Here is a 27,278-nt window from a genome sequence, read left to right as displayed (position 1 = left end):
GCAGGTCCTTCTCCATAGTGCTGGGCCTGGTTGCTCTGCCCACAATGTTGCATAGTTTTGCATCGGCTTGAGGGAAGGGGAGGAGGAAATGTGCCTTTAAAGGAGACGCTTAATGGTCAGAGGAACTGGGTTCAATGTCCACTGCAGCTCCTCGTGTCTCTGGCCTTCCATTGTCCCAGGTACAAAACAAGTCCCTGTGTATAATATGTCAAGTGCTTTGATTGTAATCACTGAAAGGTGGTCTACCAAGTCCCAAATGTACAGAGGTCACTCTTTAGGCTCATCAGTTCCTCCACAATCCCATCATTGTCATTATCAAGGCAACGTTGAACCAACCATCCAGAATCTGATGATATTTTACTTGTGAGTTCAACTATGTCTCCCCCCACCCAGTGGTGTAATGGGGTGAGTGGCACTCATAAGAACATAAGAATTGTCACTGCTGGGTCAGACCAGTGGATCATCATGCCCAGCAGTCCGCTCCTGCAGCGGCCATTAGCTCAAAGACCAGTGCCCTGCGTTCGTTCTGGTTCAGCAGGAACTTGTCTAACTTTGTCTTGAATCCCTGGAGGGTGTTTTCCCCTATAACAGACTCCGGAAGAGCGTTCCAGTTTTCTACCACTCTCTGGGTGAAGAAGAACTTCCTTACGTTTGTACAGAATCTATCTCCTTTTAGCTTTAGAGAGTGACCTCTCGTTCGCTCTACCTTGGAGAGGGTGAACAGTCTGTCTTTCTCTACTAAATCTATTCCCTTCATTATCATGAACGTTTCGATCATGTCTCTTCTCACGGATGCCCCTTACTCTCTCCTGCCTTCTCTTGCGCCTTCTTCCCCTCTCCTGTTCTCTGCTTTTCTCTCCTTCGCCTTTCCTGCCTCCTGTCCCTCCCCCTAGCCTCTTCCCAATACCCCTGCCACGTGCGCACCCCCTTCCCTTCCCCCCGCACCTTTTTCATTTTCCAGGCACAAGCAACATTTTACTAACTTGCTGCTCACATTGTGTCGGCTGTCCCTCTGACATCACTTCCTAGGCCCGGAAGTGACATCACAGAGAGGTGAAACCGACACAGGCATGCAGGGAAAATTAAAAGAGGTACGAGGGAACGGAAGGGGCGCATGCACATGGCAGGGTGTATCAGAAAAGAGCCAGGGGACGACGACAAAGAGGAGGACGGGTGCCGATGCCCCTACCAAGACCGAATCCGAGGCGGACCGCCTCCCCCTTAATACGCCACTACCCCCACCTCCGCCACCATCACTGAGATATACAAGATCTATACTCAAACGACACGAATGTGGTATAAAATACACCTTCTTGCTCCTGATCCATCCTTGCAATTTTCAGGGCTCAGAGGGATAAAAAAAAACAAAAGAGAATTCTGCCCTGCACTGGACTGACTTTCCAGCTACAGGAGTTGCCACCAAAACCTACCCTGGCCCATCCTGATTTGTCTTGTCATATATGGAATAGAGAATGACACGGGGACAAATTTTACCCCATCCCCGCAGGAATTTATTTCCCTGTCCCCACGAGTTCTTTTCCTGTCTCTGCCCCATTCCTGCAAGCTCCGTCCTCATCAAATGCTTTAAAATCATAAGTATTCGAGGTTTGTGTGGATAAGGCAGAGCTTACAGGAATGGGGCAGGGACAGCGACAGAACTTATGGGGACAGGACGGGATGGGGAATTTGAGTTTCTGCGGGAATTGGGACAAATGTGTCCCCGTGTCATTCTCTAATATGGAACACAGACTGTAGAAGTCTGTCTGGAATTGGCTACAATGCCCCACTGTTGGAGTCGCCATCAAAGCCCCCTCTAGCACTTCCTGATCTGTCTTTGCCATATACGGGGCAGAGACTGCAGGAGTCCGTCCGGCACTGGCTTCATTTCCCCACTACTAGAGCTGGCAATTACGACCGTTGCTGCCCATCATAAAATCCTGAGTGGAGTAGAGCACGTGCAAGTGGATCGATTTTTCACTCCATCAAAAATGACAAAGACTAGGGGACACTTGATGAAGTTACAGAGAAATACTTTTAAAACCAATAGGCGGAAATATTTTTTCACTCAGAGAATAGTTAAGCTATGAACCGCGTTGCCAGAAGTTGTGGTAAGAGCGGATAGCATAGCTGGTTTTAAGAAAGGTTTGGACAAGTTCCTGGAGGAAAAGTCCATAGTCTGTTATTGAAAAAGACTTGGGGGAAACCACTGCTTGACCTGGATTGGTAGCATGGAATGTTGCTACTCCTTGGGTTTTGGCCAGTTACTAGTGACCTGGATTGGCCACCATGAGAACGGGCTACTAGGCTTGATGGACCATTGGGCTGACCCAGTAAGGATATGTTCTTATGTTCATTCAAATTCTGAGGGCTTTGGTGCATTTACTGTGGCAGATTGCTGCCACAGCTTTGTAGAACATAGACCAATGGTCCATCAAGCCCAGTAGCCCATTCTCAAGGTAGCCAATCCAGGTCACTAGTACCTGGCCAAAACCCAAAGAGTAGCAATATTCCATGCTACTGATCCAGAACAAGCAGTGGCTTCCCTCATATCTGTTTCAACAGCAGACTATGAACTTTTCCTCCAGGAACTTGTCCAACCCTTTTTTAAAATCTGCTACATTAACTGTTCTTACCACATCCTCTGGCAACACATTCTAGAGCTTAACTATTCTCTGAGTAAAAAAATATTTCCTCCTATTGGTTTTAAAAGTATTTCCCTGTAACTTCATCGAGTGTCCCCTAGTCTTTGTAATTTTTGATGGAGTGAAAAATCGAACCACTTGTACCCGTTCTACTCCACTCAGGATTTTGTAGACTTCAATCCTATCTCCCCTCAGCCGTCTCTTTTCCAAGCTGAAAAGCCCTAACCGTTTTAATCTTTCCTCATATGAGAGGAGTCCCATCTCCTTTATCATCTTGGTCGCTCTTCTTTGAACCTTTTCTAGAGCCGCTCTATCTTTCTTGAGATAAGGAGACCAGAATTGAACGCAATACTCCAGGTGAGGTCGCACCATAGAGTGATACAGGGGCACTATAACATTCTTAGTCTTAATTTCAATATAGCACAATGGCTTTGTTGTTTTCTTAAAGTAGCTTTTTACAGATTTAAACTTTTAACACATAGATCCAAAGGAGGCCTTGTGAGGAAGAGGCCTTACGACTAAACTGCAACCATGACAGAGGCCTGGTATCTAATCACACAGTTCAGAGCTGTGCAAGTCGGCTATGATTTCATACTTACATTGATTTATTCTTTCAGAACTATGAGAATTATACAATGACATTGCTCCTCAACTTTCAAGACTGTGAAAAGCTCCTTCACACGTGAAATCCTACTAGCATGGACACGCAAGTAACTGCTGCACTGTTTACTGTATTTAGTGCAAACACTGTCATCCAAGACTGTAGAGCCAGGCAGGCAGGGCCAGTTTTAGACATGCTGGGGCCCAGGGCAGAAATTAAGGAGGGGTCCCCTCTTCTACCTAACTGTCTCCCAATTTCCTCACCGCAGTGCGCTTCCCAATGATGCAACTTCCTGTTTCCCCCATGGGTGGACAGCAGCAGAGGAGCCACAGGCAATGTTTCTGAATCGCTGCCAAGGCCGGCGGATTTTTCAGCGGGACAAAAGGCGAGTGTGACATCGGACCGGCGTGGAGAGAAGGGGGAAGATATACTGGGTCTCGAGGGCCCCCCTCAGCTGCCCTGTTTGCTCCCCCCTAATGCCAACCCTGCAGGCAGGTAAGCTAGTGCTGCTGAAAACAATTGACTTGCCATGATGTCCCAGCTCCAGGGACACATTACATTCTATCCATTTAGCTTTCCAAATGTAGGACGGCCTGGTGTTTGAAGTTGGAAGGCTAGGACTAGATCGCAGAGGTCCCAGATGGTTAAGGGAGCAATTGATGGTTTGCTCAAGGCGGCTTAACTGTCCAGTGAAACTGTGCTTTCATAGTGTTGATTTGTTTTCACAGCATAATGTAGAATTGATTTTCTTTTTGTAAATTATAATTACTATGAGAAAGCCCTTGAGGCACTCGAACGAGTGGCTTTGCATGGGATCAAATAAAGCCCAAATGCTGTAAACATTTTCATAAAACGGCTTATTGACCTTTCCTCTATCAGACTCAAATTCCAACAGCGCAGGGAAATTATGCGATGACTTTTCGTATTGCTGGTGTTGAAATGCGGAAGGCTCTGGTGGGCCAAGTGCGACTTGGCGTAAACTGGTTTCAGTAAGAAACCGTTAAAACCAGTTGTTTTGTTACTGAATTGGCAGTTGTATTCTTGCCACTTATTAGCTGACATTTGAAGCGAAGAAATTGTTTAACTACACTTCTCCCTCCGTAGTCGCTGTGATAAGGGATTCACAGAACCGCAAATACAGAAAAACCGCCAATAACTTTTTCATGTGTTATTCGCTGTTTTCTATTAAAAACCATCGTGAATATAGTGAAACTGCGAATAACATGGTGGGAGACCTGGTCTGTTCCTGAAGGAGAATCAGCGATTTTCTCTGTAAACGCTTGGAATCGGCGATTTCTCTATGCAAGCTGATTTAATTTGGGGGGAGGAGCCAGCAAGCTACAAACCGTGAATAATCGAAACCGCGAATGCTGAAACTGCGAATACGGAGGGAGACGTTTACGTAGATTTTATAATTTTTTATTTATTTTTTTTTTTTATGCATGTTTTTACTGATGTAAACGGTATAAAAAAGTTTTAAATAAATGTCTGCTTCATGTAGATCTCATACATTCTTGAGCTTAAAGACATTTACCAGGCCACCAGAACATTTTTGTGATTTAGGAGAGGTGCAGCTAGGAAGCAGCTCCAGTATCTTATACCAAAGGACAACACTGTCATTTTTAAGAATAAATCTTTCTCAAGGGTTAGCTAATTGCCTTATTAACTCAAGCACAAGGTAGAATGCTTTATCATTCTTTGATGTGCCTGTTTTAACAATTTAAATTAAAAAACGGATCACATTTACTGTATGCATGATTCATTGAACACTCCAAGGTCAGAGAAAAGATCGGATAGGCTAGAGCAGCTGTAATTTAAATAGAGGCTTACAGTGAATTAAATCATTCCTGCTCGGGATTTTACCATGTCTGGCATCCACTATGGTACCGTGCATCAGCTAAACACATACTGGACAGTACCAATACCAGTCGGTGCAACGGATGGCCACCAGGATGGTCTCGGGGCTGAAGGATCTATCGTACGAGGAAAGGCTGAAAAATTTGCGGCTGTACTCACTCGAGGAACGTAGGGAGAGAGGAGACATGATCGAGACGTTTAAGTATATTACCGACCGTATCGAGATGGAAGAAGAGATTCTCTTTCTCAAAGGACCCTCAGCCACAAGAGGGCATCCGCTCAAACTCAGGGGCGGGAAATTTCATGGCGACACCAGGAAATATTTCTTCACCGAGAGAGTGGTTGATCCTTGGAACGAGCTCCCGGTGCAGGTGATCGAGGCAAACAGCGTGCAAGAATTTAAGAGCAAATGGGATGCCCATGTGGGATACCTTAGAGGGTTAAGCCAAGGGAACCTGTCACCAGGAGTGGGATCCCTAGGATAGTAGACTTGGGGGTGGGTTAGTAGAGTGGGCAGACCAGATGGGCTATGGCCCTTATCTGCCCTCATCTTCTATGTTTCTATGATCACAAACTCTGCTGCCTCGCTTCGTTCGCTTTGTGTTTTTAAGGGGCTCTCAAACGCAGCATTCATGACACAACCTTCCAAGTCCTACTAGCCAGATTCCTAAGCAATTGGCCAGTAAAAGTCAGAGCTGCCTAGTGACTCAGGTTTGGGCGGGAGCTTTTGGGCTGCCTTGCCTCTTTCACAGCCCACTTGATTTCAGTTTGGTACCTATGGAACAGACAAAATGGAATCCTGAGAGAGAGAGATCAGAGCAAACACTGCCTCTGCTGGTGGGAGGGCACAGCGTAACCTGTGTGTGAGGGTGTGTCTGCCACCCTCCGGACTGTCTCCATCCTGTTCGTAATTTTTGACTCCATTATTCCCTCCTGCAGAGCCCTAGCTCGAGTGAGCATGTTTTAAAGTGCTAAGCATGCCTTTGCGCTGGTGTAAAACTTGGCAGGGAAATTTGTTCCCATAAACGTATATTCCCTTTGTAAATGTAGATGCACTTCCTAAAAGTCAGCACAGTATAGACTTCCATGTATAAAGAAGGGCTTTCTGAAATTGATACTTCTATGTACGTGCAATCTACACAAGTAAATTTATGAGGATTTACCGTATTTTTCGCTCCATAAGATGCACTGTTTTCCCACCCAAAAGTGGGTGAAAATGTCGGTGCGTCTTATGCAGTGAAGATACAAGTTTTTACCCTCCCCCGTACCGTTTTAAAACGCAATTTTGTGCAGCAAAACTCTCCTGCCCTCAGCCTTTTGAAAAACTGTAGGCTGGAACATCGCAGTATCTATACTAAAACTCCCAGGAGGCAAGTGGCCGACAATCACCCAACTGCGCTTGCCGGCTTGCATTTTCTGATTGGCTGTGACACATTTCGTGTTTCTACCCCGCCCCGCATGACTGGGTTAGGCTGCGGTGGTGGCAGCAGCTGGAGCCGCTGGCTCTGGTTGTTCGTCTGGCGTGTGCAAGCGCTGCCGGCAGGAGAAATCCCGTGATGAGGTAAATCGTTGTCAGGGAGCGACAGGAAGCTGTCCTCATTCAGTTGCCGCCAGGTGGCGAGAGCTCAGTCCTGCTAGACTGGCTAGTGCTGCTGATAGGCCCCCTTTTATTAAACTGCGCTAGTGGTTTGTAGCACCGGGAGCCGCGCTGCTCCTGACGCTCATAGAATTCCTATGAGCATTGGGAGCAGCGCACAACATTCAGCGCGGCTCCTGGCGCTACAAACCGCTAGCATGGGGGACACCGCGATGTTGTTGCTGTGGAGATGCTCATGTGGAGAACGAGGAAGGGCGCCAGGTGGAGGGAAGGAGAGGCAGGAAGAAAGAAGGAGGGGGTGAAAAGAGTCCTGAGCTTTAGGTTATTTCTGCGAGAGTAGCGAAGTGGATGAGGTGGGGCACAATGAAAAGTGCATTTTTGCTCTGCCTCAGATGCTTGGTCCTCAGCAACAGATTTTTAAAAAGGTATCGTGGGGGATGCCTATGGGTTTTTCACTCTATAAGACCCTGTCCTGGCCACCAGAGGGGGTACAGGGCAGGGTGGTGGGAATTTTTTTTCTTGGGTTTTCCTCCTTTAAGGTCGGGTGCGTTTTATAGAGCGAAAAATACGGTAATTAGCGCATTTTTGAAGAAATTCACCCGAGACAGTGTACACCGTGGCGATATTTACATGAGACAACTCTTCTAAAATAAGACCTTCTACTTAGGGATGTAGATATTTTAACCTGAAGAAATGGTTCATAGTAAAGCCATACATAAGTAAAACAAACCAAATGCCATCATGCCGATTTATTGCTTTTGGACTGCTGCCGCCACCGCAGCCTAACCCAGTCATGTGGGGCGGGGTAGAAACACGAAATGTGTCACAGCCAATCAGAAAATGCAAGCCGGCAAGCGCAGTTGGGTGATTGTCGGCCACTTGCCTCCTGGGAGTTTTAGTATAGATACTGCGATGTTCCGGCCTACAGTTTTTCAAAAGGCTGAGGGCAGGAGAGTTTTGCTGCACAAAATTGCGGTTTAAAACGGTACGGGGGAGGGTAAAAACTTGTATCTTCACTGCATAAGACGCACCGACATTTTCACCCACTTTTGGAAACCTGTTTAATGCAACTGATTTAATGGTATCTTTCTTGAATCACACGATGTTGCTCCTCTATATGATAAAACAATTCAATGCTAAAAATTCATTATTGATGCAAAGCCTAATTCCATTTTGTATACTGTATAGAAATATCCATTCTGGGAAAGCTTTCATTTTTTTCACCTATGTCATGAAGTCATTTTCTATTTCTGCGCTTTCGAAGCAACCAAGATTAGTTTCTGTAATGGGCATTCTGATATTTCAAAACCATTTGTATGCCTTTGATCTAGAGAAATATTGAAAGGACACATTTTCACAGCTCTCCTGATGATTCTAAGACACTAATCTTAACTTCTCAAACAATGCTTTAATATGATTTGCTTTGCATTTCACTTGGAAGGAATATTCCTGGTTAAGAATTTATGAAACCAAGTTGAGAGCTGGGAATGAATGTCTATAGACCTGCTCATACAAGGGAAAACTGGAATCACTGACTTTCTGTAGGATCACAAGTGTCATATGGATGTCACAATCCACTTTGTATTAGAATTTCGATGGTAAGGTCCTAGCTGAGACATGAAGGCCCCGATTCTATAAAGTCAAGTCTAAAGTTAGACGTGCTTTAGGCGTCCAATCTAAATGGATAATGAGCCAATAAAGGGTCTTAACAAGCGATAATTGGTACTTATGCATCTAAAGGATGTAGATGCCACTTGTAGACGCAGCCACAATTTCATGGACCCCCCATGTTTAAAACTCGCACCTAACTAAATAGGCGTGGGCATGGTTTGGATAATGATTCAATTTGGGCATCCTTCGATTCATTTACATAACACTGAATGACCTAAGGCGTCCATATCATGCCTATATTGTAGGCAAATGAAAACCAGGTCTACTTTTGATCTGTTTGGGCTTCAAATAGATCTGAGTTCTATGGACGGAACGTAGGCACTCTTTAGACATTCTTAATGTGATCTGCTAAATAGCTCTCTGGGATTTATTTTTGCTTTATTAAGCCCAAAATACATTTAATAAGGCACCACATAAATGAGGCACATCAAAACAGATATATTGCATGCAAAACCTTCTATTTTTGTGGACAAACAGCAATGCTATTTGCTAATTAGAGGAAAAGATCCATTAACTTAAGCACAGCATATGAAAAACATAGCTTTAGTTTTCTTGCTAAAAACCTACCCTTTTTTCTGAGTAAACAGTGCTCCAATCAGCTCATTCTTGAAAGCAAAGAAATCACATAACAAAAATATATAGATTGCATACATAACTTCATTTGCAAAAGGTTAAAAACAGAAAAAAAACAGATATAGACTGACTTCTACTTCATTGCAAATGGAGGTTTGCAGCTGCACAATGATGACCTCATTGTGAGATCATCAAGGTGCACAGGCAACATAGAATGCCACAATTAAAATATGTCCTGGGGGAGCTGGTTGGGATTCAAACCCATGACCTCTGGAGGATGAGCACAAGGCTTTAACTTATTGAGCTATAGGAGCTTCCAGGCAGGTGTCTCTGACTGCCCTGTGATATGGAACAATCTTTGGTGAGAAAAAAATGGTAGTTTTTTAGCAAGAAACATAAAGTTGTAGCTGTTTTTTTATGTGCTATGCTTCAGTTAATGGATCTTTTCCTCTAATTAGCAAATACCAATTCTGTTTGCCCAGCAAAAATAGAAGGTTTTGCAAGCAATATCTTGGTATTGATGTGTCATTTATATGGTGGCTTATTAAATGTATTTTGAGCTTAATAAAGCAAAAATAAAAACCCAGAGAGCTATTTAGCCGATCGCTTTAAGGACGTCCAAACTGTGCCTAAGTTCCATCCTTAGAACTCAGTCTATCTGAAGCCTAAACTATGTTCAAAAGTAGACTTCCTTACAATGCCTATAAGACCTAGTTTTACAATTGCTGTAGCACACTGGTTAAACCTACAGCCTTCTATCCTAATGTAACTGGTTTGAATCCCAGTCACTCTGTCTGATGGATGAGAAATAAGTAAAAGCATTAAACAGATCCAACTCCCCATATTACAATTATAATGAAAAACAGTATAAAATCGCCATTTTAATAACATTCTAATAAAATATTATAATATTAAGGACATTGTTTAGATGTCTAAATCTCACCTAAGACCTGATTCTTTAAAGGATGCCTAACGCAGACATCTAAATGGCACCTAACTTGAAAAGCGTTTTGCAAAATCAGGGCCGAAATGTCCTGAGAAGCTTGGGGTTTCTTTGAGGGTAGGGTTACCCGATTTTACTCCCCATAGCCCCACCCCCAGTCTCTCCAAGTTCCACCCAGCCCCGCCCTGTTACACCCAAGTCACGCTCCATGGCGTCCCAGCCTCGACCCCCTCGACCTGTTCTCGGTGCCCTGAATCTAGCACACAGGAGAGTTATTTCATAACAAGTTTCAAGTTTATTTAAAATATTTGATATGATCGCAATATCCAAATCCAATGCAATTTACAAAGAATTTTAAAAAATAAAAACTCAAACAAACAGGACACTAGAAATAATTATAACATAAAGATGCAGTTGAGGGGGGGTTAAAAAAATTGAAGTAAATACAATTCCAAAATAAATGAAAAAGGATGGGTAAAGAGACAAAAGGTTAGGGAGCGTTATCCACTTAATTTCTACTTAATAGTGTTCCTTGTCCAGATATATTCCAGAATGAGGTCATGTGATTTTAATTGGGTGTACGCACATTAACTGCCAGGTATATATAATCAGGTTCCATCTGCCCAGACAGGTTCATAGACAGTAACGCGGAAGACAAAGGCGCGCGCCGACAACTGAGCGCAAGACGGAGGCGCGCGCCGAAGAAAAAGACTGTTTTTAGGGGATGCGACGGGGGTTTTTGTTGGGGAGCCCCCCCCCCACTTTACTTAATACATATCGTGGCGGCGTTGTGGGGGATTTGGGGGGTTGTAACCCCCCATATTTTAGTGAAAACGTAACTTTTTCCCTAAAAACAGGGAAAAAGTTAAGTTTTCAGTAAAATGTGGGGGGTTACAACCCCCCAAACCCCCCACAACGTGGCGCGATCTGTATTAAGTAAAGTGGGCCCAAACCCCCCGTCGTAGCCCCTAAAAACAGTCTTTTTCTTCGGCGCGTGCCTTTGCGCTGCGCTCAGTTGTCTGCTCGCGCCTTTGTCCCGGCGCGCTTTTGACATGACACCGCCCAGACATGCAATGTTGCCCCAGCACAACCTGTCCATCCCTCACCAACAATACCTCTGCTTCTCAGATCTGAGCCCCCCCCCAGAAACCTCCCCCTCCCCCCCTGCTCATTTTGTGAAGACTGTAAGTCTATCACATTTTGAAACTCAGAACCAGATGGGAGCTGGGCTGGGGGTGCACTCCTGACGCATTCCTCCAGATAACAAGGGATTTAACTGAGTAAATCCTGTGGATGACGGGGGAGGGGGTCGTGAGGTATGAGAAGTAGCTTGGAGTGATAGGAAAGGGGTTTTGTGCCGGGGAGGGGGGGGGGGTGTTACTTCACCAAGGAGTTGAATTTGGACAGAGAGACTTCTAGAGGGATTTGAACTGGATGAGGGGCTTCAGGGAGAGGAACGAATCAAGTAGGGGAGGCTTCTGTTGGGATCAGATTGGGTAGGAGGTCTTCTGGGGGAGCAGAAGGGGGAAATGGCTGTTTAGATGGCTCAATATTTTGTGGAAGTTTGGGACAACCACATTAATTAACAGAAACACTGAAAAACGAAGGCAGATAAGGAGCATATGGCCTATCCGTTCCATCTCCTATCCCTTCCTTTCCCTTAGAGATCCAATGTTCTTGTCCCAAGCTTTCTTGAATTCATTGCCAAAGACTGACCTGTATTACTAATGTTGCTTTGTACTTTTTGCTGTATACATTTGGTTTGAATCCAATAGTGATCATGGTTCCAGAAGTCTCCACTGGAAGAAGTTCTCCCGATTGAGGTGATACAGCAAACTCCAAATCACTGCCTGGCAAAAAGTAGGCATTGAAGATTTCTGGAAACCTACAGAATGATATAGAAATCAGTATCATTTGTAAGATTTTATCAGAGAAATGTATTTTGTGAATCTAAGTTTGACCTGTGAGAACTCCAGTGTCTCAGAGCTGTTCATTCAACATTCAAACTTATAAGGAAGCCTTTCAGCTTTAAAGAGTTTGCAGAAAGAGTTAGGAAATTTGAAGGTATATTTGTATAGAGATGTATTACAGATTCCTGATAGCCATACTAGCTCTGATAAAAACCTGAGTTTTGTAGATTGGGATAAGTTTTAAATCAGGGCTGCCCAAGTCCGGTCCTCGAGATCTACTGGCAGGCCAGGTTTTGTGGATATCCACAATGAATATGCATGAGAGAGATTTGCCTGCACTGCCTTCTTGGTATGCAAATCTCTCTCATGCATGTTCATTGTGGATATCCTGAAAACCTGGCCTGCCAGTAGATCTCGAGGACCGGACTTGGGCAGCCCTGCTTTAAACCAACACAAGGATATTTTAATACATGATAACTCTGGGGCCCTTTTACTAAACCATGTTAAACAGTTAACACCCATTTTACCCTGTGTTACATTACATTACATTACAAGGGTAGATAAGAGTATGGAAAGAGTATAGATAAAAACAAGGGGGCTATAGGGCTAAATCAAGATAACATGACAGGTCATGGACCTGATGGGCCGCCGCGGGTGCTGACTGCTGGGCGCGATGGACCTCTGGTCTGACCCAGCGGAGGCAAATTCTTATGTTCTTATGTTCTTACATTAGTGATTTCTATTCCGCTTGTGCCTTGCGGTTCTAAGCGGATTACAAATTAGAAGATATCTATCTGGACATTACCAGGAGAAATTATATAACAAAGATTCATGTACATTACATGATACAGTTGAAAATTACAAATTAGAGGATATCTGAATTTATCCGATTGAATTACATAGTAAAGATTCAAGTACTTGCAGGATACAGTGGAGAATAACGATATATTCGGATAACTGAAGAGGATTACCTAACATTGAAGGAAGAAGTTTATTGGTTACATGTGGTAGATGCTTATTTAGGAGTCTGGTAGGTATGGTTTGAAGGATTGACTAATGTGTTATTCACGGGGGAGAAAGCATGTACGAGTGGGAGGAGATTGGTAAGTAAGGACGTGTTTTTTGAATAGAACTGTTTTGATTTCTTTTCAAAACACTTTGATGTCTGTTGTTTTGATCATCAGTTTGGTGATGGTGGGGGTCAATTTTCGCTGCCTGTGTTGCTAGAAGGCGGTCGTAAAGTTTCTTATACCATTATGAGGAGGGAAGGTGAATAGGTTCTGAGTTCTCCTTGATCTGGGTGAGCGGTAGCGGTATAGGTGATTGTTTAGGTAGCTGAGGGCAGTACCATGGGTTACTTTAAATAGTAGACAATAGAATTTGAATTGAGATCTTGCTTTTATCGGAAGCCAGTGAGAGTCTACATAGGCGGGAGTGATGTGGTCAAATTTGCTATTAGCTTAAACCTATGTGAAAGGGCTTTGTAGTATCTTTGCAGTTAGTCTGCAGCAAACTGTGCATTAATCACTAAATTCTATAAAGGTCACCCACATTTGGGGATGGATCCCAGATTTGTGTACAAACTAATTAGTTAACGAGTCATTCACAATGAATTTATGTAGTGCAATGGTTATAGCCACAGCCTCAGCACCCTGGGGTTGAGGGTTCAAACCCATGCTGCTCCTTGTGACCCCGGGCAAGTCACTTAATCTCCCCCTTTGCCCCAGGTACATTAGATAGATTGTGAGCCCACCAGGAAACACAGGGAAAAAGCTTGAGTACTTGAATAAATTCATGTAAGCTGTTCTGAGCTCCCCTGAGAGAACAGAAAATTGAATAAATAGTGTGAAAAGTGTCTGTCTCTGGTAACCAGAGCTGATACTATGATGTCACAATGCCTCATTCCACCAATAAGAGCCAACCTCATCAGTGATGTCACAATGGCTTCATTGTCCTAGACTTGGCTCACTTTTGCTACATTTTGATTTCTAGAGTGGCTCAGTGGTTAAAGCTACAGCCTCAGCGCCCTGAGGTTGTGGGTTCAAGCCTATGCTGCTCCTTGTGACCCTGAGCAAGTCATTTAACCTCCCCCCCCCCCATTGCCCCAGGTACATTAGACAGATTGTGAGCCTGCTGTGACAGACAGGAAATAATGCTCGAGTACCTGAATAAATTCACGTAAATCATTCTGAGCTCCCGTGGGAGAATGGTATAGAAAACTGAATACATAAACAAATAGATTAGGATTTGTACGCAGATATGCCAGCATAGTATTCTATAACACAGAAGAGGAAATTCTGAAAATGGCGTCTAAAAAGATAGGCCCCCTATCATTGTCAGCCTATTACAGAATCATACCTAACTTAAAACGTAGGCACCTGTAATGAAGGCCAAGGTTAGATACCTAAGTCCTTAAGAGAATCACACCTAGCGATACTTAAGTCTTTCTTCACCCCTAAACACACCTACTTTGGAGTTAAGTGCCATTAGGCGCCATGCAATAGATGTCTATCTTTGGTAGAATCATGCCTATCACCCAATTTAGTTTTATGTTTTTCAGTTCTGAGCTTGTTAAAGCCCTATTTGAAGCCAATTTGCTAATTAAATTAGGTGCCTATCTTTAGCTGCCTCTTAGAAAATTTCCCCCTGAGCGCCTAAATTGTCTCGTGGGCAACTCAGAAGGGGGCATTCCAAAAAGCTGCATACAGATTTGCAGAATTTGCCCAAAGCATTCCTGAGTTGGGTGCCGGCGTTTACACCTGCTTTTAGAACCCAAAGATTAGGCGCAGGATTCACTTTAGGCATGACCACTTAAACCAGGAAGGAATAATCCATGTTTGTGATGCTCTACAGCTCTGTTTAGCGCACTGGGGAGATTGGTAGAAAATGCCTGACAATATTTTGCTGAATAAACATTGTCTCCAACTTCACTTCAAGCCTACTGGACTATTTTGTTTTTTTGTTTGCACAATTTAATTTGGGACAGCATATAGGCTGTCTTAAATTAAACTGCTTAAGAACATAAGAATTGCCACTTCTAGGTCAGACTAGCGGTCCATTGGGTCCAGCAGTCCGCTCATGCAGCGACCCCTAGGTCAAAGACCAGTGCTCTAAATGAGTCCAGCCTCACCTGCGTACATTCCAGTTTAGCTCCAGTTGAATCCCTGGAGGGTGTTTTCCCCTACGACAGCCTCCGGAAGAGCATTCCAGTTTTCCACAACTCTCTGGGTGAAGAAGAACTTCCTCATTCTCCCTTCCTTGGAGAGGGTGAACAACCTGTTTTTATATATTAAGTCTATTCCCTTCATTATCTTGAAGGTTTCAATCATGTCCACTCTCAGTCTCCTCTTTTCAAGGGAGAAGAGGCCCAGTTTCTCTAATCTCTCACTGTACGACAACTCCTCCAGCCCCTTAACCATTTTAGTCGCTCTTCTCTGGATCCTTTTGAATAGTACTGTCATTGACTTGTCAACCAGTACTCCCAAGTATCTTTCCTGGGGGGTCTCTCCAAGTACTGCTCGGCACGCAAGATCTTCCTTTGCTGAAGCCATGCTGGCTGTTTCTCATCAGATTGTGTCCGTCAAGGTGGGCAACGATGCGATCCTTTATCGGCGCCTCTACCATCTTTCCCGGTACCGAGGTCAGACTCACCGGCCTGTAGTTTCCCGGATCTCCCCTCGAACCTTTCTTGAAGATCGACGTAACATTCGCCACTTTCCAGTCCTTCGGAATCCTTCCCGATTTGATCGACAGATTGGTTATTAGTTGAAGCAGTTCAGCTATAACCCCTTTCAGTTCCTTGATTACCCTAGGATGGATAGGGTCCGGTCCCGGGGATTTGTCATTTTTAAGCCTGTCAATCTGCCTGCATACCTCTTCTAGACTGACTGTCAACCCAGTCAGTTTCCCATCTTCGTTTCCTAGGTATAGCCTGTAAGTCTCCGGTATGTTGCGCATATCCTCTTCTGTAAATACAGATGCAAAAACGTGTTCAGTTTGTCGGCTATGACTTTGTCCTCCTTTAGCACTCCCTTTATTCCCTGGTCATCCAACGGCCCCCACTGCTTCCTTCGCAGGTCGTTTCCCCTTAATATATCAAAAGAACGGCTTGAAGTTTTTCACCTCTTTGGCAATTTTTTCCTCATAGTCCCTTTTGGCCCCTCTTACCGCCTTATGGCACCTGCGTTGATGTTGCATGTGCTTTTTCCAGTTTTTGCCCGTTTTTGACCTTTTCTATTCTTTAAAAGAAATCTTCTTGTCTTTGATCGCTTCTTTCACCGCTACAGTGAGACATGCTGGTTCCTTGTTCTTTTTCCTCTTGGATCCCTTGTCTATACGCGGTATATATAGATTTTGTGCCTCGGTGACTGTGTCCTTGAAAAGGGACCATGCTTGCTGCCCTACAGCTCCCATTTGAAATGAAGTATTGTGCTTTGATTTAGGTAATGGAGCATTTTGTTTTATATAAGACCTTTGCTTGTTACACGGCCTTTGAAACTGACTGATACAACATAAGAACATAAGAATTGCCGCTGCTGGGTCAAACCAGTGTCCATCGCGCCCAACAGTCCACTCACGTGGCGGCCCCAAGTCTATTTCCTTATTCAGCTTTGTTCATTTTTAAGAAACTTTTGGACTGTCTGATTCTTAAAGATACAATTAAGCTGCCCCTTTAGTCAAATGCGGTTCCCTCACTGAAATTGGCCTGCATATTTCTTGAGTAAAGAGTATCTAGAAACGATCTCAACAGTCTGACACTTTTTCCCATCGATTTGTTACAGCTATTGAATAAACAATTTAATAAAACAACTCTATCAAAGCCTAGTAAAGAGGGAGATAGGGATCAAATCACTGATACTATTTCATGCTTAAATCATAAAGCACAGTTTTAGTATTCAGAAGCAATAGCAGCATAAAACGTCAGGGACACAATCCTACAAATTAAACAGGGTCCATTCTTTTTACCTATTTTGCTGTATTACATGGTTTATTTGAATAGCAGTAATCCAAACCAAATTATGTTCAGATCTTCACTAGTGCAGGAGAAGAATTTCATTTTCAAGATCATTTTCATTCCAGTAATAACATGGATATTAGGCAAGACCATCTCGAGGGCTGTGCAATCGGTGAGGCTGAAGATAGCGCAGAGGAGATACGGATGCAAAATTGATCCCCATCTGTTTCCCTTGTGGGGGCCGTGATACAAAGGGTGAGGTGGCTTCACTTAGGACTGTGTTGCACAGAGTCCTCTTCCAGTTCAGGATGCTCCTGATATCTAGGATTTTCAACTGGACAACCCCAATAAAACAATGGTTCTTCTTGGGGCAGCTGACATCACTACAGGATGACATCAATGAAGCATGCTGGGGCAGACTGGATGGGCCATTTGGCCTTTATCTCCCATCATGTCTGTCAGAAGTTGGGGAAAGGGAATCGTTCCTGCTTGGCATCACTGGACTACCAAGTAATGAACCTGAGGCCCTTGCTTGGGAGGGAGGGGCTGTCTAGGGGTAGGGAGGAAATTCAGAAGAGTTTGATCTTATCCCACACTGTCCAACTAGAACATTAAGATCCAGCAACCAGAATCATCTGGTGGTCCCTTCCCCAAGGCATTTATTCTATGACACCACCAGAAAGAAAATCTTTTCGGTTACTGCACCAACGATATGGAATTCCCTGCCCTCTCACCTTCAAGAAGAAATCTCATTGGACAAACTCAAAAATAACTTAAAGTCCTTCCTCTTTAAAGATGCACATGACAAGTAGATGCTAGATCGCATATAGAAAGAAAAGCATATCCCCTTCCCAGTATGTTGACCTTGTACATTATTTCTTTCCTATTATAAATTGTACTTGCCCACTAATCCAATTTGTATTTTGTAAGTCAGTAAAATTTTGTTATCTAATGTCTTCCCCTGGATTTTAATAGTCTTGGTATTGTATACCACTTAGACAATTTATTTAAAGCAGTATATCAAATTTTAAATAAAACTTGAAAACTTAAAACTTGAACACAACCCTCTGAAAATTGATCAGGGGTGGAAAATTTCATGGCAACACCAGAAAGTATTTCTTCACAAAGAGAGTGGTTGATCATTGGAACAAGCTTCCAGTGCAGGTGATCGAGGCAGACAGCGTGCCAGACTTTAAGAATAAATGGGATACCCATGTGGGATCCCTACGAGGGTCAAGATAAGGAAATTGGGTCATTAGGGCATAGACAGGGGGTGGGTAAGCAGAGTGGGCAGACTTGATGGGCTGTAGCCCTTTTCTGCCGTCATCTTCTATGTTTCTATGTTCTATTATTCCTCCATTCCTATTCACGTTTGTCTTTTGCGGTCCCGCTCCTGGCGCTTCAGCCGTGAACACAGAACATAAATATTTGTTAAGCAATTCGGCCTTTTCTTTATCAGCTTCTACATATTCCTCCCCTTCACTTTTGAGTCTCACAATGCCACTTTTGCACTTCTTGCTATCACTGATATATCTAAAAAATGTCTTGTCTCCCTGTTTTACTGTGTCAGCTATTTTTTCTTCCATTTGTATCTTTGCTTTCCTGACTACATGACCAGCCTCTCTTAACTTTTCCATATATTTTTGCCTGACTTCCTCTTTCTATGACCTTTTATGAAAGCTAACCTCTTATTCCTTACCTTCTTGAGAACCAAAGTGGTCTTCTTTTCCTCTTACTTTTACTTACTTGCCTCACAAAAAGGTTTGTCGCCCTTACAATAACTCCTTTTAGCTTTGCCCACTGCATTTCTACTCCTTCCAGATGTTCCCATCTAGACAACAATTCCATCCGAACAAAGTTAGTTTTTTAAAAGTCTAGAACCTTTACTTTTGAATGATCCCTCTCTATACCTGTCTTAATATTAAACCGTACCATGCAGTGATCACTGGATGCCAGATGATCACCCACTGTAACATCAGAAACACTTTCTCTGTTTGCAAGCACTAAGTCCAGTATGACCCCCATACCGCCTGAGTTCCAGTATCAACTGCTGGAACAGTTCTCCTTGTAGAGAATCCAGGATCGCCCTACTTTTAGAAGACCCCCACAATAGGGATACCCCAATCAACATCCAGCATGTTAAAATCACCTATTAGTAAAACTTCCCCTTTTTTAGATATGGTCTGAATGTCTACTATCAAATCTCTATCTACTTCTTCCGTCTGTGAAGGAGGCCTGTATATCACACCAATGTAAATATATTCACCATTCCCTCTTTCCAAATTGACCTACAGTGCCTCTTCCTTGCCCTGCAGATCCTGCAATTGTGTGGCTTTAATATGATCTTTAACATATAACGCTACACCCCCCTCCTTTTCTTCCTACCATATCTTTCCTAAACAGATTATAGCCCGGCATAACTATATCCCAGTCATGATTCTCCGTGAACCACGTTTCTGTGATCACCACTATATCCAGCTCATCTTCTTCCATCACAGCTTCTAGATCCAGAATCTTGTTTCCCATAGTTCAAGCATTAGTATATACTGCTTTCCAGACATTGCTCCCTTTTCCCATTTGTGTTTAGGTACTCATTAATTTACTTACCTGAGGGCTCTGATCACCCTGCCCCATCACTTCTAGTTTAATGTCATCTTCAGTAGATTAGGCAGCCTACTGCCAAAGACACTTCTTCCCTTCTTTGATAGATGCATACCATTCCTGCTCAGGAACCCTTGAAAAATCATCCCATGGTTCAGGAAGCCAAAACGCTTTTGACGACACCATCCACTTAGCCATACATTCATCTCCAGGATGCATGCTTCTCTTACCTGGCCCTTACCCTTGACAGGAAGGATGGATGAGAATACCACCTGTGTGCCTGACTGTTCCACCTTCTCTCACAGAGCCACAAAGTCACTTTTGAAACAGTATAATTAGTGCCAACATGGATGAGCAACGTTTGATAATAGTCATCCGGCTTGATGAGTCTTGACAATCTTTCCATAACATCTTGGATTTTTGCACCTGGCACAAGGCATCTGCAGAGGGACATCATGTCTCTCTGCAGATGGACACTTCTATACCCCACAGAAGGGCATCATAAACCACCACTACCTTATGCCTTCCTAGTGGTCATGGATCCAGAAATTTGAGGGTTTTCAAGATCTTATTATGTTGATTTATCTTCTGCACATTGTGTATTTTAAACATGTTTTAGATTGTAAGCCACCTTAATGGTTTTCCCTAAGGTGGGATAGAAAGTTTAAAATAAACTTGGAAACTTTGGTCCTTCCTTTCCCTGGGATGCTCTCATCGCCTCCACTTCCAGGACAGCATACTGGTTCTTCAGTTCAAGGGCGGGGGGACTCATAGTACAAATCTTGCAGTGTTCCGTAATCTGAGTCCAACAGTCTTCCCTCAGCACAGCTGGAAATCTTTGATGCCTCATGAACCATTTCATCGATGTACCTCTCATTCTCACGGATGCGCCTCAGTCTTGCCACCTCCTCTCTCCGTTCCTTTACTTCCTTCATGTGGAATTCAAGCTGAAGACAGCTTGCACATGGAACCACGCCCTCTGCCTGGATAAAATTTTCTGTCTGCACAGAGACAGAAGTTGTAACATGAGCAGCGGCTTTGGTGATACGATGTTTCCCAGCCATATTGTGGTGCAGAAGTAAATCCTACCAAAGCAATGCGTTGTTCCTGGTTGGCTGAAGAGTCAAAACCGCTCCACCTTGGGGTGGGCAGGAGGGAATTAACCTCAAGGGTCACCTGTGGAGTCTGATCTCTAAGAAAGTCCTCAGAGTTCAGTCTCCATAAATAGGTGAGAGTGCAGTATATTGGGGATAGTTTTGTGTTCTTATGACACCATTCCATATATTTAACTGTTGCTTCTACATGCTGTCCTCCTCTTACCTGACCTATTTGTTGTGGGGGAGGGGGTTGCGTGTTTTAGGGTTTTTAAAAATTTAGCCCATCCTCTCAAAGGAGCTCAAAATATGTTACAAATCAGGTGCTCAAACATTTTCACTATCTGTCCTGGCAAGCTCACAGTCTTTCTAATGTACCTGGGGCAGTGGAGGATTAAGTGACTTGCCCAGAGTTAGAAGGAACAGTGAGGGGTTTGCACCCCCAGCTTCAGGGTGCTAAGGCTGTAGCTCTAACCACTAGACCAACCCATTGTTGAGTAACTGAAAAGTTGGGTAATCCAAGACTCTACTGTACATTACATCCCTCTTCACGTGCCCACCACACTAAGTCACTGCAGTCCAGAGTAGCTGGTCTCTTCCTTCCTCACTGTGCATTCAAGAAGGAACACTGGGTGGTTGTAGCAGCAGGGAAAGGAGCAGCCTCTACCTCCCCTCACTCCGTCCCTTCCTGGCAAACAGCAGCTACTCTCTGAACTTGCTTCTTTCCAGTAAGCTAGAAAGATGGCGCCTGTCGGACACCTTGAATATGTACTACTTCCAAGCTCAGCTGAGCTGAACCGCAGTTACACACGAGTGAGACACCACCAGGAAGGAAAGGGACTGGGGATCGGTTGAGCTGTTGCAGATACTGGTGTGCAATGAGCAAACCAGCCCCACCACAGTCCCAGCTGTTCAGAAACATGTTGCAAGGTGGTTCATCGGCATTCTCAGTGCTTCAACTTGTAGCTTTTCTGGGGGGGGTGACCTCCTTCTTGGTCATGAGCTGGTTGGGTCAATGAGAGGGGAGGCATTTTGGGAGGGGGGTTCAGGAGTGGGGAAGCAGCTTCTCTTTAGGAAGATGGGCAAGGTATGAGGCACTCTGGGGGAGGGGGAGGCACTTTTTGAGAGATATGATGGGAGCCTGGTGAACCAACTGTCAGTTAATCTAGAACATTGGATTACCAAAGGTTGGTTAGCCAGGACTCTACTGTAATTCATGAGGGGGAACTGTGAAATTACCGGATTCAACTTGATACATTTTCAGCGAGACATCACAGACAATTTACAAGCTGCACAATTTTCTATTTAAAGAGACTCAGCTGGTGAGCATCTTTCTCGAAAATGACCCAAACACAGTTACTGGTAGGTCTTCTTCATTTATAAACATTGATTAAATTATGTAAACATCTGTAAGCAACTTTAATCAATCCTCCGCGCAGGTGTTCAGACACCAGAAGTGTTTTTGACTTTAGTGAAGATCCTGTGCCCTTGGAAAGAGTATCTTGAACCGTGCGAATTCCAAATTTTCATCACAGCTGTGAAGGTAAAACAATCGCAAGTATTGCACTATTGTTTTCACTTAATAAGCAGACAGACAATCAAGGTAGGGCCTTTTCTGGGTGATCTGCAAGTTATAAATTCTGCTTCTTCTCCACTATTATTTATTTCCACAGAATATGTTCAGCCAATTAATGAATATTGAAGATGTCTTAACCAAATTAGATGGCAGTCAACTCCTCAGCCTTAATACTTTTTCCTATGAAGAATGGTTCTCTCACATTTCTTCTAAATAAGACTGAGCATCTTAATTTGTTCCACTGGATGAGCAATCGCTGAGCTCAATCACTCTGCAGTTTCTTTCCAGTGTTTGATTATCATTATGCTTCGTTTCTGTAGGGATCAATTTAATCAAGTTCTCTAGTTTTGGAACTTGAATTCTGGAAGAAAACAAAATAGCAACTTTTCTATAAACAGCCAGGAGATTTTCTGCAAATAAATAAATTACAAGATTAAATGAAAAGTAGTGCCTCCACCTCCATAATTCATCAACAGATGGCAGCACTGACAAGCTACACATATTTGCTAGTTCTTTGAACCCTTCTTTCACCTCAGTTGGTGGGAAGTGCCTATGAGAAAAGACTGTTTTACTTTTGCTTCCTGGAGATTTTATCAGCTGGTTCAACACAGTAGCACGGAGGGACTCAACTGTGTGATCTACAATCCCAAAAGGGGTGATTGAGGCCAGCTGCATGCCTGATTTTAAGGCCAAATGGGATCGACACGTGGGATCTATTCACAAGGTAAAGGTAGGGGAGGGTCATTAGGGTGGGCAGACTGGATGGGCCGTGGCCCTTATCTGCCGTCTATTTCTATGTTTCTATGGGTCATCTAACAAACCATCTAAAGTGAACCAGCATTTATGGCTGGTGCTGAAGAGGTGTTGCCACCTCTAAGACCCAGCTTTCAGCCCAGAGCCTCTGCTCGCATCTAGCTCCCAGCCCACATCTTCTGGTGTCCCATGGGAGGACGGTCCACCTATCCTCGTTCTGCCATCTCAGAGCTGTCTGGCGGAGCTGCAGCGTTTGGTTCCAGCCTTTCAGGAGCAGGGAAATTGAAGCAGAGCAATCATTTTTGTGTAGCTGGCCTGAGCTAGACTGGCTCGATTGGGGCATGGGATTAGAAGCTGACTGAGACTGAGGGTAGTGAAAATGACTGGGGTTTATTTTTAATTTTCTTTTGGTTGAGCTTGTTTAAATTTTGCTATTTTTTTTTTTCCTGCTTTTATTTTTAGGATTTTTCTTTGGGACTCTTTGATATTGAAGTTTTCCATTCTTTTGAAACTTTAACGTACCTATAGTACTGAAATTGTTGTATTATCTTTTCCTTCTTCCTTCTCTTTATATAAGAACATAAGAAGTTGCCTCCGCTGGGTCAGACCAGAGGTCCATCGCGCCCATCAGTCCGCTCCTGCGGCGGCCCATCAGGTCCATGACCTGTAAGGTGACTGGCGTCTAAGTCCTTTTAATCCCCTTAGCCTTCTCTGTAAGCCCTTACATAACTTATCTCTACTTCTATCTGTATCCCTCAACCCCTGTGTCCTTCAGGAAATTATCCAATCCTTCCTTGAAGTCCGGTAAGGTACTTTGTCCTATTACAACCTCTGGAAGCGCATTCCAGGTGTCCACCATCCTCTGAGTGAAAAAGAATTTCCTAGCATTGGTTCTGAACCTGTCCCCTTTCAATTTCTCCAAGTGCCCCCTTGTTCTTGTGGTTCCCAATAGGCTGAAGAATTTGTCCCTCTCCACCTTCTCTATGCCCATCATGATCTTGTAAGTCTCTATCATGTTTTCTCTGAGTCTTCGCTTCTCCAGGGTGAAGAGCCCCAGCCTTTCTAGCCTCTCAGTGTATGAAAGGTTTTCCATACCTTTTATCATTTTTGTCGCTCTTCTCTGAACCCTCTCAAGTATCTCCATGTCCTTCTTTAGGTACGGCAACCAATATTGGACACAGTACTCCAGATGCGGGCGCACCATCTCGCGATACAGTGGCATGATGACTTCCTTTGTCCTGGTCATAATTCCCCTCTTAATAATACCCAACATTCTGTTTGCTTTCTTTGCGGCTGCTGCGCATTGCGCCGTTGACTTCATTGTTGTATCCACCAGCACACCCAAGTCTTTTTCAAGGTTACTTTCCCCTAGTACTAACCCCCCCATTTTGTAACTGAACATCGGGTTCTTCTTCCCTATATGCATGACTTTGCATTTCTCTATAAATGTAAATGTAAGTACAAGTGGTGCCTCGCATAACGGACGCCTCGCACAGCGAACGCTGCGCACAACGAACTTTATGTCTTGATCCATACAACGAACTTCGTTTCACACAACGAAGTCGCCCGAGCTGCATCCTTCCGCGCAGGCACTGCGCTTAACTGCCCTCTCTCCGCCTGGCTCCCTCTTGCCCCCCCGACTCCCCGACACGATCGGGGCAAGAGGGAGCTCAAGCCCTCTTGCCCCCCGACTCCCCGACACGATCGGGGCAAAAGGGAGCCCAAGCCCTCTTGCCCCGCCGATTCCCCAACTCCCCGACAATATCGGGCCAGGAGGGAGCCCAAGTCCTCCTGGCCACGGCGACCCCCTAACCCCACCCTGCACTACATTACGGGCAGGAGGGATCCCAGGCCCTCCTGCCCTTGACGCAAACCCCCCTCTCCCCAACGACCGCCCCCCCCCAAGAACCTCCGACCGCCCTCCCAGCCGACCCGCGACCCCCCTGGCCGACACCCCCAACCCCCTTCCCCGTACCTTTCTGTAGTTGGCCGGACAGACGGGAGCCAAACCCGCCTGTCCGGCAGGCAGCCATCGACGGAATGAGGCCGGATTGGCCCATCCGTCCCAAAGCTCCGCCTACTGGTGGGGCCTAAGGCGCCTGGGCCAATCAGAATAGGCCCGGGAGCCTTAGGTCCCTCCTGGGGGCGGGGCCTGAGGCACATGGGCCCAACCCGACCATGTGCCTCAGGCCCTGCCCCCAGGAGGGACCTAAGGCTCCCGGGCCTATTCTGATTGGCCCAGGCGCCTTAGGCCCCACCAGTAGGCGGAGCTTTGGGACGGATGGGCCAATCCGGCCTCATTCCGTCGATGGCTGCCTGCCGGACAGGCGGGTTTGGCTCCCGTCTGTCCGGCCAACTACAGAAAGGTACGGGGAAGGGGGTTGGGGGTGTCGTGGGGGTCAGCCAGGGGGGTCGCGGGTCGGCTGGGAGGGCGGTCGGAGGTTCTTGGGGGGGCGGTCGTTGGGGGGAGGGGGGTTTGCGTCGAGGGCAGGAGGGCCTGGGATCCCTCCTGCCCGTAATGTAGTGCAGGGTGGGGTTAGGGGGTCGCCGTGGCCAGGAGGACTTGAGCTCCCTCTTGCCCCGATCGTGTCGGGGAGTCGGGGGGGCAAGAGGGCTTGAGCTCCCTCTTGCCCCGATCGTGTCGGGGAGTCGGGGGGCAAGAGGGCTTGAGCTCCCTCTTGCCCCGATCGTGTCGGGGGTGCCAGGGACCACACGGAGTCACCCACCGTAACACCCGATTCGGGTAAACGCAGGTATCGGTGGGTGGCTTATTTGCGGGGGGGGGGTGCCTTATTTTACATTTTTTTCTAAAAAGGGGGGGCTGTCTTATTTGATGGCCCTGCCTTATCGGGGAAACACGGTAGAAAAAAAAAAAAAAATGAACAGTTAAGTCCCAGTTTTTGCCGCTGAGACTCTGCCCTCTCTCACTGTAAAATTAGACTCTACTTAGTCTGTCTTTAAATTTAAAAAATGTGTGTTGTTTTAAAAAACAATTATGTTTTTAGATGTATCTAAATAAAAATAATAACCAAAAATTTATCTTTTTTTATGTCATCTTAGCATATTTTATGCTACAGAACGAATTATTTTTTTTTACATGTATTGTTATGGGAAAACGCGTTTCACATAACGAACTTTTCGCATAACAAACTTGCTCCTGGAACGAATTAAGTTCGTTGTGTGAGGCACCACTGTACTTATTTTTTTTTTCATAGGTACTATAGTTAGATTCTGAGCCCGTTGGGACAGAGAGGGAAATTCAAAGTACCAGATTAGAATTTTGGCCATTACTTAATTCAATTTAATTGTCTTGTAAACCGCTTTGAATCCTTTGGGAGATTTAGGGCTCCTTTTACGAAGCCGCGTTAATGGCTTTATCGCACGCAACGTTTTAGCGCGCGCTAACCTCCGCGCTAGTCGAAAAACTACCGCCTGCTCAAGAGGAGGCAATAGCAGCTAGTGCAGCTGGCAAATTAGCGTGTGCTATTACGCATGTCAAACCGCTAACGCGGCTTCATAAAAGGAGCCCTTAGCGGTACATAGGACACCACATTTAATTATTTTTTTTTTTTTTTTTTTTGGAAATGATAAAATTTATTATACCACTATAACTGTCCAGAAACAAACAATGTGCAGGAGTCAAGGGACATGGCAGAAGTTGGAGCCCACAGAAACATTTATTTTTGAGTGTCCTCAAACTTGGGTTCCTCAAATTTAAAGTTTGGAAACTGAGTCATGTCTCCGCCACCATAAAGCCGCTGAAGTTTGTTAATGTTTTCAGTCATTTCTTTCTGGAACTCAGGGCCCGCTTCCACGGGCCCCCCAGCCTTCTCGCTTTTAGTGTTGTATTCTCTTATCTTGTCTACAAAGAGCTTCTGTACTGGATCTAGTTCCTTGGTCTTATTAAACACAATGGCAGACAGTCCAATGTTCCTTCGCAAATGGATGGAGATTGTAGAGCGAAAGATGGAGGACAGCTGAAACAGGCGCTGGAGAATCATGTTGCTTCACTTGGAGTCTCTTCTCCCGGCGATAGACTGCAGCTCCACAACCCAGTGCACACCGGAAAATCCCGCCTCTGAGACCCTGACATCCAGCCAGAAAAGCTTTAAATTAAATTAAATGGAGGCATGCAGTGAGCACGCAACGTGATTTAAGCAAACTGCTTGCCTACATTTCAGACATCTCTCATGGCCCTAGGGAGATGCTTAGGGCCGCTTAAGCCCTCCCAAGGCCATTTCCAGTCGAAACCACGCCCAGCCTTGGACGAGCTTAAATGTCTTGATGTGTCTTCCTTGACGGCGACAAAAGCCTTCAGTGTAGGCAGCCTGCTTTGGGATCTTTTTTTTTATTTTAAAAATCTGCATCCCAATTGGCTGCCAGACAGTTGTAGGAAGCCTACCACTGCCTACAATCGGGACACTCATTGCAGAATGCGATTTTTTTTTAATTACCAACTTGATTGTTGCTGTGGTCTTGAATCGAGAAATTGCTACGGGGACCGCT

General features: G+C 44.8%; 2 protein-coding genes across 3 annotated transcripts in view; both read right to left on the bottom strand.

Moving 5' to 3' along the window:
* CFAP47 (cilia and flagella associated protein 47) overlaps positions 1 to 27,278 on the bottom strand; it is a 1,062,207-nt gene that overhangs the window by 4,428 nt on the left and 1,030,501 nt on the right. For both annotated transcript variants that reach the window (XM_033947561.1, XM_033947559.1), the window contains exon 63: positions 11,601 to 11,769. In XM_033947561.1, the coding sequence (XP_033803452.1) occupies positions 11,601 to 11,769 (169 nt within the window). The remainder of the gene's footprint in view (positions 1 to 11,600; positions 11,770 to 27,278) is intronic.
* Positions 26,346 to 26,870, bottom strand: LOC117361942 (ATP synthase-coupling factor 6, mitochondrial-like). The gene has a single exon (XM_033947563.1). It carries the CDS (start codon positions 26,771 to 26,773, stop codon positions 26,450 to 26,452), a length of 324 nt encoding a protein of 107 aa, XP_033803454.1. The 5' UTR covers positions 26,774 to 26,870; the 3' UTR covers positions 26,346 to 26,449.

Source organism: Geotrypetes seraphini, chromosome 6 (assembly GCF_902459505.1).
Source record: "Geotrypetes seraphini chromosome 6, aGeoSer1.1, whole genome shotgun sequence".
NCBI classification, from domain to species: domain Eukaryota; kingdom Metazoa; phylum Chordata; class Amphibia; order Gymnophiona; family Dermophiidae; genus Geotrypetes; species Geotrypetes seraphini.
The sequence above is the reverse complement of the archived record's forward strand: the minus strand, read 5'-3'. Positions and strand labels throughout refer to the sequence as shown.